This window comes from Cnephaeus nilssonii (genome assembly GCF_951640355.1).
Source record: "Cnephaeus nilssonii genome assembly, chromosome: X".
In the NCBI taxonomy this organism is placed as follows: Eukaryota; Metazoa; Chordata; class Mammalia; order Chiroptera; family Vespertilionidae; genus Cnephaeus; species Cnephaeus nilssonii.
In genome coordinates this window covers 7596660-7616592 of record NC_137071.1, presented here as the reverse complement: position 1 = coordinate 7616592, position 19933 = coordinate 7596660, and the positions used below count along the sequence as shown (strand labels likewise).

General features: G+C 43.4%; 1 protein-coding gene across 2 annotated transcripts in view; it reads left to right on the top strand.

Moving 5' to 3' along the window:
- The window catches only part of PHKA2 (phosphorylase kinase regulatory subunit alpha 2), a 64278-nt gene that overhangs the window by 35147 nt on the left and 9198 nt on the right, over window positions 1-19933 (top strand). For both annotated transcript variants that reach the window (XM_079764696.1, XM_079764695.1), the window contains 14 exons: window positions 134-243; window positions 1378-1522; window positions 1794-1872; window positions 5957-6129; window positions 6866-7042; window positions 12522-12610; window positions 13580-13719; window positions 14116-14272; window positions 15092-15171; window positions 15374-15452; window positions 15548-15677; window positions 16245-16346; window positions 18540-18658; window positions 19413-19442. In XM_079764696.1, the coding sequence (XP_079620822.1) occupies window positions 134-243; window positions 1378-1522; window positions 1794-1872; window positions 5957-6129; window positions 6866-7042; window positions 12522-12610; window positions 13580-13719; window positions 14116-14272; window positions 15092-15171; window positions 15374-15452; window positions 15548-15677; window positions 16245-16346; window positions 18540-18658; window positions 19413-19442 (1610 nt within the window). The remainder of the gene's footprint in view (window positions 1-133; window positions 244-1377; window positions 1523-1793; window positions 1873-5956; window positions 6130-6865; window positions 7043-12521; window positions 12611-13579; window positions 13720-14115; window positions 14273-15091; window positions 15172-15373; window positions 15453-15547; window positions 15678-16244; window positions 16347-18539; window positions 18659-19412; window positions 19443-19933) is intronic.

Sequence of the window (19933 nt, the reverse complement as noted above, 5' to 3'; positions counted from 1 at the left end):
GTGCTGAGAGAAACCAAACCCCACAATGGGTTGTTTGACATAAAAATATGTTCAGTCTTAGGTGAAGTCAGTTGGATTAGATGTTACTGTATTTACTCTAACACCATTTCTCTCTCTCTTTTTTTTCAAATAGGACGGAATAAGACTATGAAATTGAGCGGGCGACCATATAGGCACATTGGCGTCCTTGGAACATCTAAACTATATGTGATTAGGAACCAAATATTTACTTTCACACCTCAGGTGAGAAGAGCATGCCAGTAGGAAACCAACAAGCATCTTTTCATTAAGCTCTCTTTTCTGGCTGGTGAGCCATTTTGAATGTGCTAGAATGTGCATGCATATGTTCAAATAGAGACATTTAGGATGACACCCATTACCCTAGTACAATTCTTTACTCATAGTAGGTGCTCAATTATTGTGCCTTGAATCGAATTGAGTGTGTCATAACTTCCAGTCATTAGTAGTGAAATTCACACCGCTTTATAAATTTGCTAGTAACATATCACTTGCCTCATAGCCCTTGTGTCCCTAACCACAAGAGTCCCTCACCCTTGCTTAAGTTGTCATCAGACCCCCTGTAACACACAGCCAGTCTGATTTTCAGGCCCCAACCCCCTTGATGGGATCCTGAATATACTGAATATGGAACTTTCAGAGTTTTTGTTTCCAAAAAAAAAAAACTTGTCCTCTGGTACCCAAACCAAACGTTTTCCATCCATTTGGGCAGCTAGAAAGACCAACGGTGGTACCCCTTTGTCAACATGGAGCACAGCGCCCCCACTACCTAGGCACATAGTCAGGGGTCAGTAGCCCCAGATTGTTCTTTTTCACCCTAACCCACACTGCTCCCTGAAATCTTGTGAGTTATTTCTGTTCCTAACAAATTTCAGACCAGAGCATGAACTGAGCATAGACTAGTCCAGAGGCCAGAAGACCAATTTGATTTTCATCGACATCAGGTCACAGTGCCTTTAGTTCACATTAGCCAGGCCATCAATCAGGTAATCATAATTCCCACATCTCGGTTGCTCTCAGTGCCCTCACTTGGAAAGCATCTCCGAGCCCAGCAGCCCTGGAGGAGTAAGAATTAGGGAGTTATTGATTTCCTTTAGGAGACAGGGATATTGGGCCTGGTGCTTATATCCTCATCTGAGGAGTTGTAAATAGATGTAGCCGTGCACCTTTCCCTTCCACAGCTCCTGTGCAGGTGGCAGGTCGATTTGTCTGAGAGCCCCATGATAGGTGGATTATAACCAGGATTGAACTGTTTCTCTGGAAACATAGCACAAGGATTAGTGCTGCCGTGAATGACAGCTGGGGTTGTGTCGAGGGAAATGAAGAACAACCTCTTACTTGGCCTGTTCTGACTTGCAGTTTACAGACCAGCATCACTTCTATCTGGCCCTGGACAATGAGATGATCGTAGAGATGCTGAGGATTGAGCTGGCTTACCTGTGCACCTGCTGGCGGATGACGGGCAGACCCACGCTCACCTTCCCAATCACCCACACCATGCTCAGTAACTCCATGAACTTGATCTGCCTGAATCATATCCCACTATTGGTTTGGGCCCTTTTCACACTGTTTAAAATGGCTCCTGTGGACAGAGCTAAGTATTGAAGGGGTTTTTCAGCAGTTCAGTCTCTTAGCTCAGGAATCTTCTATGACATAGGTATTTAATTAGGTTGTGTTGATGAAAACATTTCGGTGCATGCCTCCCCCCACACACACATAAAGAAAGTATTCCCAGATGAAGTAAACTAACTCATCTTTTCCTTTTTCCCCCTTAGCAAATGATGGCTCAGACATTCATCCTGCAGTTCTTTCTACAATTAGAAAACTAGAGGATGGATATTTTGGAGGAGCTAGGTAATTTATGATTTTTTTTAAAGTAACTTTCTTAAAGTCTTTTTGCTGCCCTTCTCCCATTTTTCATGTCAATTGCTAAACATAGAAGCATGGTGCTTTAGAGTAAGAAGGAAATTAAAACTTATTGACTCCAGTGACCCATGTGAAACTAGAATAATCTCTAAAGCAGCAGTCAGTGGGTGTTTGTGAAGCTTTTGTGGGCGCCAGGAGGCCTGGAGCATAGAGAGGTAAACATATCAATTCTCTGAAGTGGCATTCCTGGAATGCATATATGGAATTCTTTGCTGTTTCTAGTAAAAGGCATGAAAGAAAAGACTCAGTGCCTAAGATCTAGTAGGTGCTCAATAAATGCTCCTTGAATTGACTTGAGTGTGCTATCACCTGAAGAATAATTCACAGAACTTTACAAATTCCTTAGCGGCCCTCAGAGCAGAGCACCTGAATGTGCCTAGTCCAGTGGTTGGCAAACTCATTAGTCAACAGAGCCAAATATCAACAGTACAACGATTGAAATTTCTTTTGAGAGCCAAATTTTTTAAACTTAAACTTCTTCTAACGCCACTTCTTCAAAATAGACTCGCCCAGGCCGTGGTATTTTGTGGAAGAGCCACACTCAAGGGGCCAAAGAACCGCATGTGGCTCGCGAGCCGCAGTTTGCCGACCACTGGCCTAGACCATTGTCCCCTCATCTCAGCGGAATGAAACCCATTCCTTTGTAGGCCCTCGGTATGGCAGAAGCTCCCAGGTATTATGGTTAAGCATCTTGAGTGATGGGGGCTCATGTCCCAGTAAAACCCCTTTGGTTTTTTAACCCTCTGACTGTCACAAGGCAGAGGTTTTCTCTGGAGCATCTAGGCCCTGACCTCTCTGAATTCCCTGGGATATGCCAGAAGGACCCTAGGAGAACCTCATTGGGAAGCCAGCCTCTCCCAGGCTCAGGGAAGTTTCCATTTGGTCCCTGATGGAATGCCACTTGTTAAATTCAATTGGGCCTTAAAATCAGCCCTTCTTCTCACATCCTCCCATACTAGAGACCCTGATGCCACAGTAACTTTTTCAAATTGTGGTAAAATCCACATAAAATAAAATTTACCACTAACCATTTTTAAGTGTACAGTTCAGTACTGTTAAGTACATTCACATTGTTGTGCAACCAACCTCCAGAACTCTCTTCATCTTGTAAAACTGAAACTCTGTGCTCATTAAACAACTCTCCATTTTCCCCTGCCCTCAGCCCCTGGGAACCACTATTCTACTTTCGGTCTCTTGGTAGCAAGTGGACTCATCCAATATTTCTCTCTTTGTGACTGGCTCATTTCATGTAACCTGATGTCTTCAGAGTTGAGTCACTGTGCTGGGGTTGGTACCTCTGCTCACAGAGCCTACTGCCAGTTTTGCTCTAGACTTGAAGTGACTCTCACTCTGAGCTGCTCCTGGTCAGTGAGACCGTCCCCAGCATTTTGCCATCTACATTTCCAGCGCTAGTGCCATACCTGCAGTCGACACCCACATTCATCCATTTTTACCTCCAGTTTGAATAAGTTACCACCCGGTGTACAGCATCTTAACCAGGAGAAAATACCATATGCCCATAATTAACTGTTGTTCAAAATTATATATTAATTGAAATATAATCATTGTCAAAAGGACACTGTAGTTAATTGAGCACTTGCAATGTGTTCTTTGTTGCTTGGTACGCATTGTCACATTTAATCTTCACTTCGTCACGTGGGCTGTATTCCCACTTTATAGAGAAGGAGCAGTCACCTCAGGGAGCCAGCGCACACGACAAATGGGTGCAGAAGCTCTGTGTGAATCCAGAAACCAGGCTCTAATTCCATGTGGAGCTGGCGGAGGGCTTATAGGAATCGGGAGGAGCTCCCATTTACAGAGTACGGCAATGGTTCAGAGAGCCAGGGAACCAAACTGGAATGCGTAGCCTCCATCGGCTACCTTTCCTACTGAGTTCTTGATCCTGTCAACATCAGAAACATTCAAACCTGTGAAGACTTTTTGTGAGTTTATTTGAACCAAACTGTGGCAATTGCCAGGAAGCAAAATCTCAACATAATGAGATAAAGCTCCAGAGAATGGCAGTTTTGCACCTTATTTTTATGCATTACAATCAAAAGAGAAGGTGTAAGTGGGTTACATGAAATTCATTGGTAATAGATTAAGGAGGCAGGAGAAAGCAGAAGAGGGAAACCTCTGGGACTGGGTAAAAAGTAAAATGATACAGCTTTTACATAGGTGGGTACAGGATAGTTCAGTGATGGCGAACCTATGAACACGCGTGGCAGCACTGACACGCGTAGCCATTTCTGATGACACGCAGCCGCTCAGGCGGCCGCATGCCGAGGATGAAACATTTGCTGCTCCTGAGGATGAAACATTTGCGAAATAATGTTTTTTTTCCTTAAAGTGACACACTACCCGAGTTATGCTCAGTTTTTTGGCAAAGTTTGACACACCAAGCTCAAAAGGTTGCCCATCACTGGGGTAGTTAATAGTCAACAACATGATAAAAATAACAATGAGAGGATTTGTAGTATCTGCTCTGGTGCATTGGTTGTGCCCTGAGGGGCCCCCCAAAAAGGGAAGTTACCCTGACTTTATAAAGCTATGTTATCATAGATGCAAAAGACAATAGACAGGCTCAGTTGAGGTAAAGACTGACCTTTGTTAGGGAAGATTCTAGTCTAGGACATGACTATCTGCCATAAACTGCTTTTAGTTGAAAACGCTTTAATTTCAGACCTTCCTTTGTAGTTACTTTAGGTCTGTGCATTTGCAAGGTTGCCACACAGGCCTTCCCTGAGCTTGTCAGGTTAGCATGTGGCCCCTTTTCGTCCACAGCAGTTACAACTGAATCTCATTTTGCTTTTTCCTTTGTGTCTGAGGGTCTTGTAAAAGCTGAACTCACCCTAGATGCTGGTCTACTTCCTGGAACCCACTGGGGTAGCTTGCTATCAAATTACTGCCTTTCCACCTTTGACCTGATGCCTTTCAACTTAATCAGAGGGAAACTTTCCATTGTCTTTCTTCCTGGCTCTGCCTCACCAGTCCTGTTCCCCAACCTCAGGGCAAAACCATCACTAGAACTGACTCCAGGGCTCTGGGGGGGTGGGGGGGGGAGAGAGTTATTACTTTATGAAGGGAAGGCTTTTCTTGTCCTCAGGCCTTGTTTATGATGTAGTCCATTTGCCCATTGAAGCTCAACCACCTATGAATTCATTTGCATCTCTGCTTTAATTTATTCCTTAAATGGTTCTCTCAGCCATTTCAACTAAGTCATAATCTGATGCTAGTAGCTCCAAGGCATCTTGCTGCCTCCAGATCTAACATTTTAAGAATCACACAGAAGAGGTTTTCTTTCTGTAGCGTGGACATCCCACTACTCCCCGAACCTGGGGGTGGACCTGCAGAACTCAAACGCTGTTTGTTGCCTTTGCAGCGGGACCCCACACTGGCAAAGCCATCTCTCAGTTTTCAGTGGAACTTTTCCTAGCCTGGTAATATACTAGGGCCACTCTGAGCATTTACTCTGGTTTGGGGATGGCCCACCCATCACATTCCTTCTAGACAGAACGTGGGCTCTGAAACATGCCTATCTGCACCTGTGTGACCCCATTGCATGGTAGGGACTCAAATGATGGCACAAGTACACCCAGAGAATCATTGCTTATGGTTTTGTTCTGGTCCAGTCACTGAGGGCAAAAAAACCTCTGAAAGGTTGGTTCTGGTTAAAAAGTGGTTCTCTCAATATGTGTTTTTTTTTTTCTTTCTTTTTTTGTTCAGTACGTTTTGTAAAACTTTGGTTGGTTCAGTAAAATATACTTCTGTTTGTGTTGGGCTCAGGAATAAGAAACCACCGTGATTCATTTTGGCTGTTAATATGCTGTGTACTTCCACTTTATACTTGCTATTGAATTTTCATTTTCATTTCTTGGCTGACTACTGCAGAGTGACATATTTATTGATCCTGGCAGAAGTGCTACCTGATTCTTGAAAAGTATTTCCATGATTCATTAGTGGAAGTTTGTCCATGTGCACCTATATCTCTAACACAGTGTCTCCTTGGCAGAGTAAAATTAGGGAGCCTTTCGGAATTTCTCACCACGTCTTTCTACACGTATCTGACCTTCCTGGATCCAGACTGTGATGAAAAGTTATTTGATGATGATTCCAGCGAAGGGAGCATCAGTCCTGATAGCGATTCAGATTTGGGAGGATATTTCGAAGAGACTTACAATCGAGGTATAGCTAGGAATGCCTTTGCAGACTGTTCATTGAATTTATTGAAACCTTAGCATTGTGGTAGAATTGCCCTAAGACACAAACACAGAAAATGATTGTTCATTAACCTAACAAAAAAGGCTTTGGAAACTTGTAGGCATTAAAATGAATACAATGCCACTTTAAAAACCTAAATTACAAAAGTGGGGCTTTTTAAAACCTAGAGTGACAAAGAGTTTCAGGAATGAGGACTTTTCACAAAATATACAGTATTCTAAAGACAAAAACACAGGACTTGAATTTTGAAAGGAACGGTAGAATGATCTAGATTTGGCTGGATCTGAGAGCTGAAAGCCTATGTGTATAACATTCTCAAACTGAATAGCATTTGGGGTTGAAGTGACCTGTTTATTACTTTGGGATAGTACTTGCGATTGGGGCTGGGGATTCCATAATACTTAGCTCACTCATGACAAATTAAAACAAAAAGCAGGTGTCAGCTGCTGGCCCTCAGGGTGCCTTACATATTCAGTTCATGTTGTGATGTTCTCATATGAACACTATCTTTTCCTAGGATGAAGTTGTTTTCTTCAAACAGTAGCTTTATGTGTGTAAATCTCTTTACTCTGGGGAGGGGTGCACATATCTTCCACTAAATTTACTTAGTGCTGTGTGCTACCCATAATCACTATTATGCCTTTAGAATATTTCTGCAGCTTGTTTTCATTGGCCCTTTTGCTTGCCTGTCCACTTACAGAAAGCCAGGATGAACTTGACCAGTATATCAACCACCTCCTGCAGAGCACATCCTTGAAGTGCTACCTGCCCTCTCTTCGTAAGAAGACTTCAGAAGACAGCCATGTTTTCAGTGCTATCCACTCCACTCGGGATATACTTTCCGTGATGGCAAAAGCAAAGGGTTTCGAAATTCCATGTATGTTATTAACTCTTTTCTGCCTGTTAAAATACATTTTGAATCAAAGTCAAAGACGCCAAAGAGACAACAAAATGCAGATGTTTTCTCCCTCACCCCTCCCCTCCCTACTGCCCCCAGTCCTTCTTAGAGGCAACCACATTCAACTCTTATTTATTTCTTCTGGCATTTATATAGCTCCACATTTCTAAGATAATTTTAAAATAATGTGTGTATACTGCTGTCTTTTGATGCATTGACTTTATTCAGTGTCTGTTGACTTTCTCTTATGGGGGGAGGTTTAGCTGTCTTAAATCACCACCTCTCCTTCTGCTTCACTTTCCCTAGCCGTCAGATATAGTTGTATTAAAACGAAGTTAAATCAGTACTCACTCTTTATGCTATTGTTTGTATGCAAATATTATTCCCAACTGAGCATTGTAGTATACTATGATTATATTATTGGTTTTTACTTTTTTTTCTAAAGCTAATAGTTGCCCTATCTTTTAATTTGCCATGCTTCCTTTTTATACTTTCCAATGGCCTCTCAATACAAATTTCCACCAGGTCAATCATATCTAGGAATTTTTTCGTTTCACTATTTTTTAATTTATTTTTTAGTAAACCTTTATTGTTCAGATTATTACAGTTGTTCCTCTTTTTGCCCCCCATAGCTCCCCTCCACCCAGTTCCCATCCCACCCCATGTCCTTAACCCCCCCACTGTCCTCGTCCGTAGGTGTAAGATTTTTGTCCAATCTCTTCCTGCACTCCCCACACCCCCTTCCCCCTGAGAATTATCAGTCCACTCCCTTTCTATGCCCAGATTCTATTATATTCACCAGTTTATTCTGTTCATCAGATTTTTTATTCACTTGGTTTTTAGATTCACTTGTTGATAGATATGTATTTGTTGTCACTTTGTTGTTCATAATTTTTATCTTTACCTTTTTCTTCTTCTTCCTCTTCTTAAAGAATACCCTTCAGCATTTCATATAATACTTGTTTGGCAGTGATGAACTCCTTTAGCTTTTTCTTATCTGTGAAGCTCTTTATCTGACCTTCAATTCTAAATGATAGCTTTGCTGGGTAGAGTAATCTTGGTTGTAGGTTCTTACTATTCATCACTTTGAATATTTTTTGCCACTCCCTTCTGGCCTGAATAGTTTCTGTTGAGAAATCAGCTGACAGTCGTATGGGTGCTCCCTTGTAGGTAACTACCTGTTTTTCTCTTGCTGCTTTTAAGATTCTCTTGTTGTCTTTTGCCCTGGGCATTTTAATTATGATGTGTCTTGGTGTGTTCCTCTTTGGATTCCTCTTGTTTGGGGTTCTCTGTGCTTCCTGGACTTGTAAGTCTATTTCTTTCACCAGGTAAGGAAAGTTTTCTGTCATTATTTCTTCAAATAGGTTTTCAGTATCTCACTCTCTCTCTTCTTCTGGGACCCCCATAATTCGGATGTTGGTATGCTTGTAGTTTTCCCAGAGGCTCCTTACACTATCTTCATATTTTTGGATTTTTTTTTTTCTTTTTGCTTTTCCGATTGGGTATTTTTTGCTTCTTCGTATTTCAAATCTTTGACTTGATTCTTGGGATCCTCTAGTCTGCTGTTGGATCTCTGTATATTATTCTTTATTTCAGTCAGTGTATGCTTAATTTCTGATTGGTCCTTTTTCATATGCTTGAGGGTCTCACTAAATTTCTCAGAGGTTTCTAGAAGATTCTTGAGTAACCTTATAACCGTGGTTTTAAACTCTATATCCAGTAGTTTGCTTTCCTCCATTTCTTTCATTTGTGACATGTTTCTTTATCTCCACATTTTGGCTGCTTCCCTGTGTTGGTAGAGTGGCCTTGTCTGCTAGGTGTCCTATAGGGCCCAGTAGCTCAGCCTCCCCAATTACCTGAGGTGGACACGCTTGGTGCACCCCTTTGTGGGCTGTGTGCACAGTCTTGTTTTAGTTAAGCCTTGATTGTTGTTGGTATCACTGGGAGGAATTGACCTCCAGGCCAATTGGCTGTGAGGACCAGCTATGTCTACAATGGGAAAACTGCTGTGCTGGAGACACCCTTATGGGGCAGGACTTGCTTCATGGGGCTTTGGTGCTCACTGAGTCTGCCCCCTGAGTGTGTCACTTATGGATGTGAAGAGTTGTAATCCGGTATGGTCTCACACTGACCACTGGGTACACTGGCTCTTGGATCTCCAAGGAGGTGCAAAGTCAGCCACTGCCTGATGCCACCCAGCAGGAGCTACAGAGAAATCTGCAGATTCCTCCTCTTTGTTTGGGGTTTGGAAGTGCCCAGATGAGGCCCAGCTGTGAAGCAATGCAGGCTGCTGCTGCAGGGCCTTAGGCCTTCTTTTGGAAGCTTTGGTGCTCTCTGACCCAGCTACAATTTGTTAGGTTTTAGGTTGCAAAAAGACAGGCCATTCATATGCAAAAGTTGCTAGGCACAGCTTGGGTGGGGTTGTAAATTGGGCGGGGTGGAGTCTCAGGGAATCACCAAGGTAGAGCAAACAGCAATAGCTGCCAGTCAGCCCTGCCCAGGAGAGGTCCCCAGGTCTCAGTGTCCCGCGGCCCCATGCAGGAACAATGATCGCTGTGAGCACCTCTGAGAGAAAGTTGCCCTCGTGTTCCAGCCAGATGCCAGACAGTCCATTTTCTCCCCGTATGAGTCTGGGTCCCCAGAGTCTTGTCCGGAACTGGAGTTCAGAGCAATCAGGAGCTTGTATCACCCTCCTGACTGAAAAAAAACAACAGCACACCCAGTTGCCAGCCAGTTTCGTGTGCGCCTCTGCACCTCCGCACCTCCTACCAGTCTCAATGCACTTTTTTCTTTCCTTCTAGTTGTAGAACTTCCACTCAGCCAGCTTTCCCAAGGTTCTGGATGATATTTGTTTTGTCTTTTAGTTGTAGTTTTGATGTGGTTGTGAGAGCCAGCAAGTATAGGTGTTTACCTATGCCGCCATCTTCTATTTTTTAATTTTTTTAAATAGAATCCACAAGTCTCCTTCTGTCTGGCTGATTGGGCTCTAATGACTTCAATCACCCCTAGGTGCACCCCTAGGACTTCTCTTTATTGTAATTCTTGGAATCTCCTTTGCTTATCTCTCCAGTTGGGTTCCCTGTTTCCTGAATCTGGCATGTTCTTCTTTCTCAATTTATTACTTTGGTGGAGCACTTCTAGAATAGTTCCAGTAAGTTAAAAAAAATAATATAATGGAAGAGGGTATGGTGATGACAACCCTCAATTTGTGAAATTCACTGCCCCTTTGGCATGGTTGCCCTCCATGTCCAGGATATAGATTTTATCTTGGGATCTTCCTTCACCATCATCCTGGAGCGTTCCTTGACAATTCCTTGTCTCCTGTGTTGGCTCTTCTGTTTTCTGTGTCTCAACTTTTCCTTAGTTTACTCTCTGATTTTGATGGGGGACATCCAGTAGTTTCCCAAAAAGCATTGCATGGTGGTTCAAATTGTTGAGACTTTGCAAGTCTGAAAATATCTATAAATACTCTATATCCATTTGAGAGTTTGGCTGGATATAAAATTCTAGATTGAAAAATAAAATTTTCTTCATAATTTTGAAAGCATCATTTCATTATCTTCTTATATCAGAGTTACTTTCAAAAACTTAAGCCCATTCTGATTTTTGATCCTTAAAATATAAATTGTTTTTCTCTTTGAAAAATTTTAGGATCTTTTCTGCTCCCAGGTTCTGAAATTTTAGTGACATACCTTGATCTGGGTGTATTTTCTCTTCCACAGTGTTGGGTACTCATTGGACCTTTTCAATCTGGAAATTTATGTTTGTCATACCTGTAAAGCTTTTCTGAATAATTTATTGACTCATTTCCTTCCTTACATTTTCTCTGTTCTATCTTTTGGGACTTTATGATTTCAGTGTTGACTTCCTGGTGAAGTCTTTATCTTTTCTCTTCTGTCTTTTTTTTTTTTTTTTTTTTTTTGTCTTTTGCTCTTTTCTGAGGGCAGTTGCTTCAACTTTTTGTTCCACCTTCTCAATTGAATTTTCTCACTTTTGCTATCATGTTTTAATTTTTTGTTCTCTGCATTGCATTCGTTCTTATTTCATACATGCAATATAATATCTTATTACTCTAAGAATGTTAATGGCAGGGGTTTTGGTTTTGTTTTATTCTCCCTGAGTGGATTCCATTTCCCCCAAGTCAATTTTTCCTGTTTCTTTCTTTTTCTATCTTCCACGTTAGAGCTTTCCTTCAATGCAGGGTGCTCCTTGGTTATCTGCTCATCCGTGAGAATCTCAAAGCATGTAGGTGGGGCCTGTTGGGTGTATGGGTATAGACTGGGAAGATTTCCCAGAGATACTCTGTTCTCCTCTTTGACAGGTAAGGATCTGGTCCTTATTCCCCCTAAGGAATATACACAGGTCTTCAGACATGCCGGTCAGCCCCCACTCCAGGGACCCTCCTCAAAATGACCCTCTATTCTTCTGTCAGGGGGAAGGTGGAACAAGGCAGTTGCCAGGCTGTATGGAGTTGAGGAAGACACCTAGGGAGCTCACTGCTTCTCACACAGCAATTACCCAGTCTTTCTTATTCTGGACCATTCCCTCTAGACTCTCCCTGCCAGTTCCAGAGGTACATAGTGCAGCAAGCTTCTGACACTTCTGAGGATTCTCTGATGAAAATCTGACTGGTTCTTGATTTTCCCCACTGCAGACTTGTGGTTTGGTTGCCTTGCCTTGTGTCGGCTAAGTCAGTTATCTTTCATCCATAAGCTTTCCCAACTTCCAAAATGATGTTACTAATATCTTCTCTCCTGCTTTTCCCTATTCTTGAGGATTTGTCTTTTTTAAAACATATTTTTTTTCTGTAGTGTTAGTTGGGATTTGAGAGGAAGTAAAATGAAAATGTATGTTTAATGCATTAATATAACCTGAAAGTATATAAATGCCTTTTATATATGTCTCATCTTTACCTTGAAAACTTCCTGTTTTCCCAAGATGATATGAGATAGCCTGGAAGACACAGGTGGCTTAATGAATAAATATTGATAATGATAACATCCAAAGGTGGTTAGAAAACATAAATCCTAATGCCTGGCAGTGGCAAAGTGAAACATATTGGATAGGAAGCCCAGACACCTTGATTATGAGAAGGCCAGTGACCTTGGATAAATGACCTACCCTCTCTGATTCTCAGTTTTTTGCATCTGAAAGAAAAAGAAATTGGGCTTAATCATTTCTAAGGCTCAGTCCAGACCTAAGACGCTATGTAATTTTTCCCTGAATTCCAGGAGGCAAAAGTGAAATTTTACTCCTTAAAGCAAGATCCATGTCCTGCTCACGTGTTTCCAGCACATGATGTAGCTACATGATAAATTCTTGTTGAAGTTAAACTAATTAAGTAATCACTTTTTTAATTGGATTGTATCGAATAAGGGGTAACTACTGTACCTCTTAAAAGAAATATTTTCTCCTTCCTCCTCCTCAAAACAATGCTCTTTATTCTTTGGTTTTCCAGTTGTTCCCATGACTTTGCCAACTAAAGCTCTAAATACCCACCGTAAATCGCTGAATCTTGTTGATTCTCCTCAGCCACTGCTAAAACAGGTAAAATATTTAGAATCACTTTGCTAACAAATGTAATAGTCTTTGATGTTGGTGTAGTCCCAAGAAATCTTTTAAATGGTTGAACTCAAAAGAAAGCATATTTCTTGATATCCAGGACTTTTAGGATTAGAAGTTCTGGTTTTCCATATGAACCCACTCAGTTGTCTAAAATCTGCTTTGTGTCAGTATGCACATTGAATTTGATGCAAACCTTTATTTTCTGCATGTAGGAAAATGCTACTGACTTTTTGCCCACTCATCAGAATCTATGTCACACTGGAGGAAATAAGCTAGCTCACTACCTAGCCCTGTCCTGTCTGTGCCAGCCAGCCAAGGCCGACAAAATCAGAAAAGATTCCTCAGGAGAATAAATCTCAGGGTGTTTCCCACTGGTTCCCATATCTGTTTTTTAATCCAGAAATCTCCTTTGATTTTATCCCACATGAATAGAGAGATTCAGTATCTATTGGAGAATATTTTAACCTAACCTCAATTTTAGGTTGTTTAAAACTCACATATTTTTGCACTTGTTTTTTAAAAATATTTTATTGAAGTATAACATATATAGAAAAGTGTATAGAGTGTAAGTATACAAGCTCACTGAATTATCACCACACCAATAGACACAGGTAAATGACCAACCACTCTTTGTGCCTTTCCCAATCACCTCCACTCCAAAGGTAACTGATAGCATAAGTCCTAACACCCGGGGTTAGTTTTGCTGTTTTTGAACTTGGCATAAATAAAACTCATCCATATTTTAACCTGTTCAGTCCAGTGTCTTGCAAACATTGACTAATGCAGTGATTCACTGATCAAAAATAGCAAAGCACATACATAAAAAGCTACAAAAGATTCACTGAAAAACCTGGAGTACAGTGACAGAGTTCCAAGACCAGGTTGATGTGTCACTTCGGATCTGAAAGTTTGCATGCTCCGTTCTTCTCCCCTGCTTTTTGGTTTTTGTAGGGTCCGGTCCCCGAAGGTGACTTCCGGTGGCCCAGAGATGGTCATGGCGATATGGACTGTGAGAAGCTGGTCGAGCAGCTGAAAGACTGTTCAAACCTACAGGACCAAGCAGACATTCTGTACATTCTGTATGTAATAAAGTAAGTTTCTGGTCTTTGCTAGTCCGAGCTTTCCCCCCATCTCCTTGATTCTGTCTTAGTCTTTTTGGCCTTCCAGCAAGCTGGGTCATGAATATATTACCCAAATTGCCCAGGATCCACGGCAAACAGACTTCTATCCCCTTTACTGCCTATTCATGCTGGCCTCTCAGGACGAGGAGGCTAGGTGAAGCCAGGATCTCACTGTTTCCTGATGGACAGAGGAATGCATTGGATTGAAGACTCAATTCAATCCTGAGACTCGGAGGCAGTAGGAGGGCCCTGCGCATTGGCAGAGTGTGCAGTGATTCATTCCCCTCCCTGCCAAGTGAGCTCCCCTGCAAGAGAATCCGGCCTGTAAACGTTGTGGGCCACACTTCTAGGGTTTTCTCTCAACAGGGGCCCCAACTGGGACACAAATCTCTCCGGACAGCATGGAGTCACAGTTCAAAACCTCCTCAGTGAGCTCTATGGGAAAGCCGGCCTGAACCAGGAGTGGGGTTTGATCCGCTACATCTCTGGCCTGCTCAGGAAGAAAGTGGAGGTCCTGGCCGAGGTCAGAGCCACTGTGCTGGCTGTCGATCTGTCTTTTCTAGCCCCATGCCCTCTTCCTTTTATGAAAGCTTGAGGCAAGCACCTCTTATTTGTAAAGGAAACCAGTTATTTAATATACGGGTGGAGCGGGCTCTCCTCTCCGGACCTCCCACTGCTTCTTGGAAGGCGAGCAGAGGAAATGAAATTGAAGTTGATTCATTTTGTTCCTTCTTAGCTGCAGAAAAAGGTTTACCAAGAAGTAAAACAAAAATGCTCTGTGGCCTGGCATCCTCTTAAACAGAGCTCTCTTATTTCTGTACAACCACGGTATAATCATCATTAATATTTTTAACCTTTTGGCCCTGCAAAATCCAGAACTGCTTTCTAAGACATTAAAGTTCAGTGATATGGTAAGGAGATGGTATTTATTATATGTGAATAACTGGGAAACGGACAATTTAAGACTATAATATGGTTATTAACTCTTAACATTGGTATTTCAGGACTCCCAACAGCCCAACCGCTTGTAAGCATATCAGGGAATCCAATGTATTGGCTGCAGTAGCTGGGCCTTAAATACCCACCAGCAGGGCCTGCAGAGCCATCCTGGGGCCACATATTGGGAACACAAAGGTCACAGGGATGCAGCCCTGCCTGGGTTGCTCAGTCTGGGGTCTATGAATGAATTTTTCAAATAAATGGCAACATGTGTCATACGTTTTGTAAAGGTAAAAAGTTATGATCTTATTGGAATACCCTTTCCCCTTTGAATTTGCTCATTTCCTCCTCTCCCTCTCTTCCTTTCTCCCTCTCTCCCTCACCCATTCCCCTAAATGAGTAGGCCTGCACGGACCTGCTGTCCCACCAGACGCAGCTCACAGTGGGGCTGCCGCCAGAGCCTCGGGAGAAGATCATCTCTGCGTAAGTCTTCAGCCTGGGGGCCTTTGGTTTGGGGGGGGCCATGGGGAAAACATCAGTGCCATCCGCCACTCAGGAAGAGGGTCTCCTTAAGGACACTGTCACTCTGGAGCTTCCAGCAAGAAAATAAGGGTCTTCCACAGAGGGCGAGGAGACACCTCTTAGGTATCTTTCATGGCGTTTGTGTCCTGACACTCTTTCCTAGGCCCCTTCCCCCAGAGGAGCTCACAAAACTCATCTACGAAGCCAGCGGGCAGGACATTAGTATCGCCGTCCTCACACAGGTCAGCTGGCTGGGGAGGGGCAGGGCTGCAGCCTTCTCCAGGCCTCCGCCACCACCTGCTTTCTGAAACGCTGTCTCCATGTGTGTCTGTGGCAGGAGATTGTGGTCTACTTGGCCATGTACGTCAGGGCTCAGCCCAGCCTCTTCGTGGAGATGCTCCGGCTCCGGGTCGGACTGATCATTCAGGTGATGGCCACGGAGCTGGCGCGGAGCCTGAACTGTTCAGGTGCAAAGTGTGGGCGGGCCCTCGGGAGGCTCCTGTGGTTGGTCCAGCGGAACCCCGCCCAAGCACTCTGGAACCCGGGCTTCTGTGCCTTTGCACATGCTGTTGCTTCACCTGGTTCTCTAGTTTAGATGTAACTTCCACCAGGCCATCCAGAACAGGCTGTTGAATTTCATGTCAGGGAAAGAGGCATTACAATCTTCTGTCCTGCTCCTGACATCTAAGCTCCTCACTGTAGTTCCTTGCAGTGAGGTCATCACCTATTTAATAACACCTCTGCTGGGACAAATCCTACCAACTGAAATCTGTAAATGAACTGCAAGACACATTCGAATATCAGGATCATTACAGTGTGAAAATATGCATGTGACAGTTAAGAAAATACATAACTTAAGCAGTAGCATTTAGAATCACCAAGGATCAGTACATTTCAGCCTTGAAGCAGTAGAGAGGTAATCCTGAGTAGGGAAAACTGCCATAGCATCCTTTGTCACCCCAAGGCCCAACCAACTCTGCCTTCACCTACCACCAGCCTTGTATCTGAGACACTTACAAAATGTTTGTTTTTAGGAGAAGAAGCTTCTGAAAGTTTGATGAACCTAAGCCCTTTTGATATGAAAAATCTCCTGCATCATATCCTAAGTGGGAAGGAATTTGGCGTTGAAAGAAGCAGTAAGTAAATGCTCATTTTACCTCTGTGGGGAGGAGAGCAGAGAGGGCCTGACTGATGCATCCAGCATCGCCTGAAATGGCTTCATTTATATACAACTTGACATCAGTACTTGCAATTTAGGGCATAATGTATAAGGGTAAGGTTCCTACTTTACCGAGATGGACAAAGTCCCAGGGACAAGGTTCCGGCTTGTCTGGCTTTGTGACCCTCGTAGGCTTGCTGGGACAGCCGTGGTCCCACGTGGGTGTGGTGAGCACACCTCTGCACCTTGGTCTGCTGCCTTTCTCCTTCTGTCAGGTCCAGGTACTGTCACTGTGCACAGGTGTTAGGAGGGGGGAGTTAATCAGGGTGTCAGGATGGAAGGGCTGTCTTTTCTGAACACCTGAGTGCCCCACCGTTGGTTTGGACCGAAGTGTCCTCAAGCAGATCCTAGTCCCCTTTATGGGGCTCGGAGAAGACCCCTCTGCAACCTTACAATGCCTTCTTGCTGAGTGACTTTGCTTCCTCTCCGGATGGTCCGTTCCGTTTTTATCTATACCCACACCCTGTTTGCCGTGTTAGGAAATATAATCACCCAAGTCCTGGTGGAATACTGTTCTCAAATGCTCTCTAATTGTAATTGAAGCAATTATCATTTCTCCTCATAATAGAGCAAAATGATTTGCAGACACATTTGTGAATTTATTTAATCAAGCCAAAGAAATGCAGCGTGGGTTGTCATTCTTTTTATTTAATAAGAAGGACATTGGGTACTTAATATTTTCCCCCCGAGTGTGCGCCAGCCGGCTAACAAAGACCACATTGTGCCTTCAGAGGGGTTTTGGTGGCTTTTCTCCTTTCCTGAAGAAGGCGTGCTTGAGATTCTTTTCCAAAAGTAATTTGCAGTTCTTTCAATGCCCGCTCCTTGAAATGGAAATGTACAAGATAAATATTTAATGTGTTCTGCTCATCAAAATAATATACATGCTTTGACACAGATAATGACTAAAATTGTGTTATCAGATATAAAACTATGGATGCTTACAAAACTGGGAACAGAGTAATGTCATAAATATGTCTAATTGCAAGCAAGTCCAGAAGAGGCCCTGTCTTTTTATAACATCATTTGTGAATTGTCCTTTTTAATTGTTCAAGTTTTATAAATTACAAAACTCAAATAGTCTTAGAATTTTTATTAAATCCTGAGATGTCTGAATTAAATATTTCCAGCTTCTGCTCACCCCATACAGGCCCCACTGTAGCCTCCCAGACACTTTTGGCTTCTTTCCTCGTGTCCCTTCCTCTCTGCTGTCCTTTTAATGTTGGTGCCCCTGGCTCCTTATTTGCCTCTGTTCCCCTGGGCAGGGTCCTCCACTGCATGGCTTCAGTGGTAAGTTTGTTGGGAAGGCTGGGCGTGCAAGGAATGCTGCCTGAGGAAGAGACCTTTGAATCGGGCCTGCAGAAGGAGAGGATATGCCGGGCAGTGAGGAGCAGGTGGGACTAGCCTGGAGTGGAGAGCTAAGAGGGGCAGGTGGGGCTTAAGTCCGTAGGGCTCTGTGTGCCTCTGGGAGGACTGATTGAGCTTTATCCTGAAGACAGAGCTAAGCTTGGAAGGATTCCAAGTGGGCAGTGACATGATCACACTTGCCTTTTAGCGTGGTCACTGTGACCACAGCATGGAGAACCAGGTATTGGGGGCAGGGCCACAGACAGGTGTGAGTGCAGCAGGTTGAGAGTGAGATGATGGAGGCCTCCCTGCCCCTTCTGTGACACAGCTATGCACTGACCCTCAGATAGCCACATCTTCTCTGCCTCTAGCCCTTGATTTGGCTTGTTCTCCCAAGACTTCCCTCTCCAGCCCCAAAGCCCCTTAAATGGGTGGTCTGTTTTCTACAAGGAACCTGTGCTTTTGGAGAAGTAAAGAAGTTACTTTTAAAATATCCAATTCATGAAGGATATTATGACCACCCGGTGTTTTCTGCATGCTGCTTAAGCGATGTTCTCTCTCATCCACTCACTCGAACACGTATTGAGCCTGGGCTGTGTAGCAGGTATGGTTCCAGGAGGGCAGAAGAGGTCTCCTATGATGGAGTTTATAGTCAAGAAGTGGAGGAGAGAGATGTGGATAAAAATAAGCACATTGCACATATTCCTTACTCAAGGTGAATGCTATATAGTTTCTAAGAACCGAACCATGTGTGTTTCCCCTCCAGTGCGACCTATCCATTCTTGTACATCCAGCCCTGCCATCTCCATCCACGAGGTGGGACATACTGGAGTCACCAAAACTGAGAGGAGTGGCATCAACAGGCTAAGAAGTGAGATGAAACAGGTAAGAAGAGCTGTTGGTGGCGACGGTGCCAGGAGAGAAGTGGTTTTCCTACCTGGGCTCATCTCAGAAAGTGATAGAAACCCAGGGCATGTAGGGCGCAGCCTGCTCTTTGTAGAGGATGAGATTCCTTCTCTCCTGGAATCTGAACACACCCCGTACCCAGATATCCCAGAGCTACTCACACATGCTCATCCTTAACTTTAACATGTTATGTGAACATTCCAGAAAACATCCTTCTCCATGTTTGCCTCTGTTGCTGAGAATCGCTCTTTTGAGAGGGCCAAAGCCATTTAAAAAATAGAGATGTTCAAAAAGTAACTGCTTCATCTCTCCATCAAATGTGCCCTTCAAATGAAGTAACCAGAGGGATCTAGAAATAGAATGGAATGCTGGTGATACCTATATTTTCCACCAGTCACAAGTGTCTCTTTTCTTTGCTCACCTTTATTTAATCCACAGTAAATTCCTTCTGAACTGACCTCACAGAACTACAAGTCAGAAGCTTTTCAGTCTAAATGTGCTGGTACTGTGCTAGGACTTGACCAAGATCTACAGGAGAAAATAGTGTCCTTCTGACCATGAAATGCACTCGGGTTTTCTTCTCCACTTTAAATGATGACCCACTAGATAGAGTCCAGGAGACAATAACGGGTCACTTGCCCCGCATTTGGAACAGCACTTCCCTGAGTTGTCTAGCAGGGCACCCTTGATTGGAAACTGGTTTATTTATTTCCTGATGTATTTTTACTTTCAGATGACTAGGCGATTTAGTACCGATGGACAGGTGAAACATCTTTGTCTTGTTTCGCCCTTTGCTGTGCGTGCTTCATGTCCTTTCTGGCTCGAATGTGGGAAGCAAGGCTATGAATACAGAGTCTGAACGTTTGGAGAACGGTCAGGCTTGGGTGGAGGTAACTCCACAGATGTGGCAGGCAGCCCTGGGGACAGGCAGAGTGCTGGACTTGAAAGCAGGAGAAATGGCCTTGCTCCGGCCTTTAAACAAAGTCCATTTATTCAACTCTTGGGTTTTGTAGGATACTCTGTGAAAGAGATGGTTCTGGGCTTTGCTCCATCAGAGGTGTCTGTTAAATAACAGGGAAATAAATAGGGAAAAGTAAAATGTGGCCATTGATTATAACAGTAGAAAGAATACCCTATTCCTATCCCCAGATTGCTTGGGGGGATTTAACCCTGAAAGGAAAAAAATGTAAGGGTGCCGTTCTTTTATATCACCCTTGTTCCATGCTTCCTCCTCCTTCCTCCAGAAAATGGGAG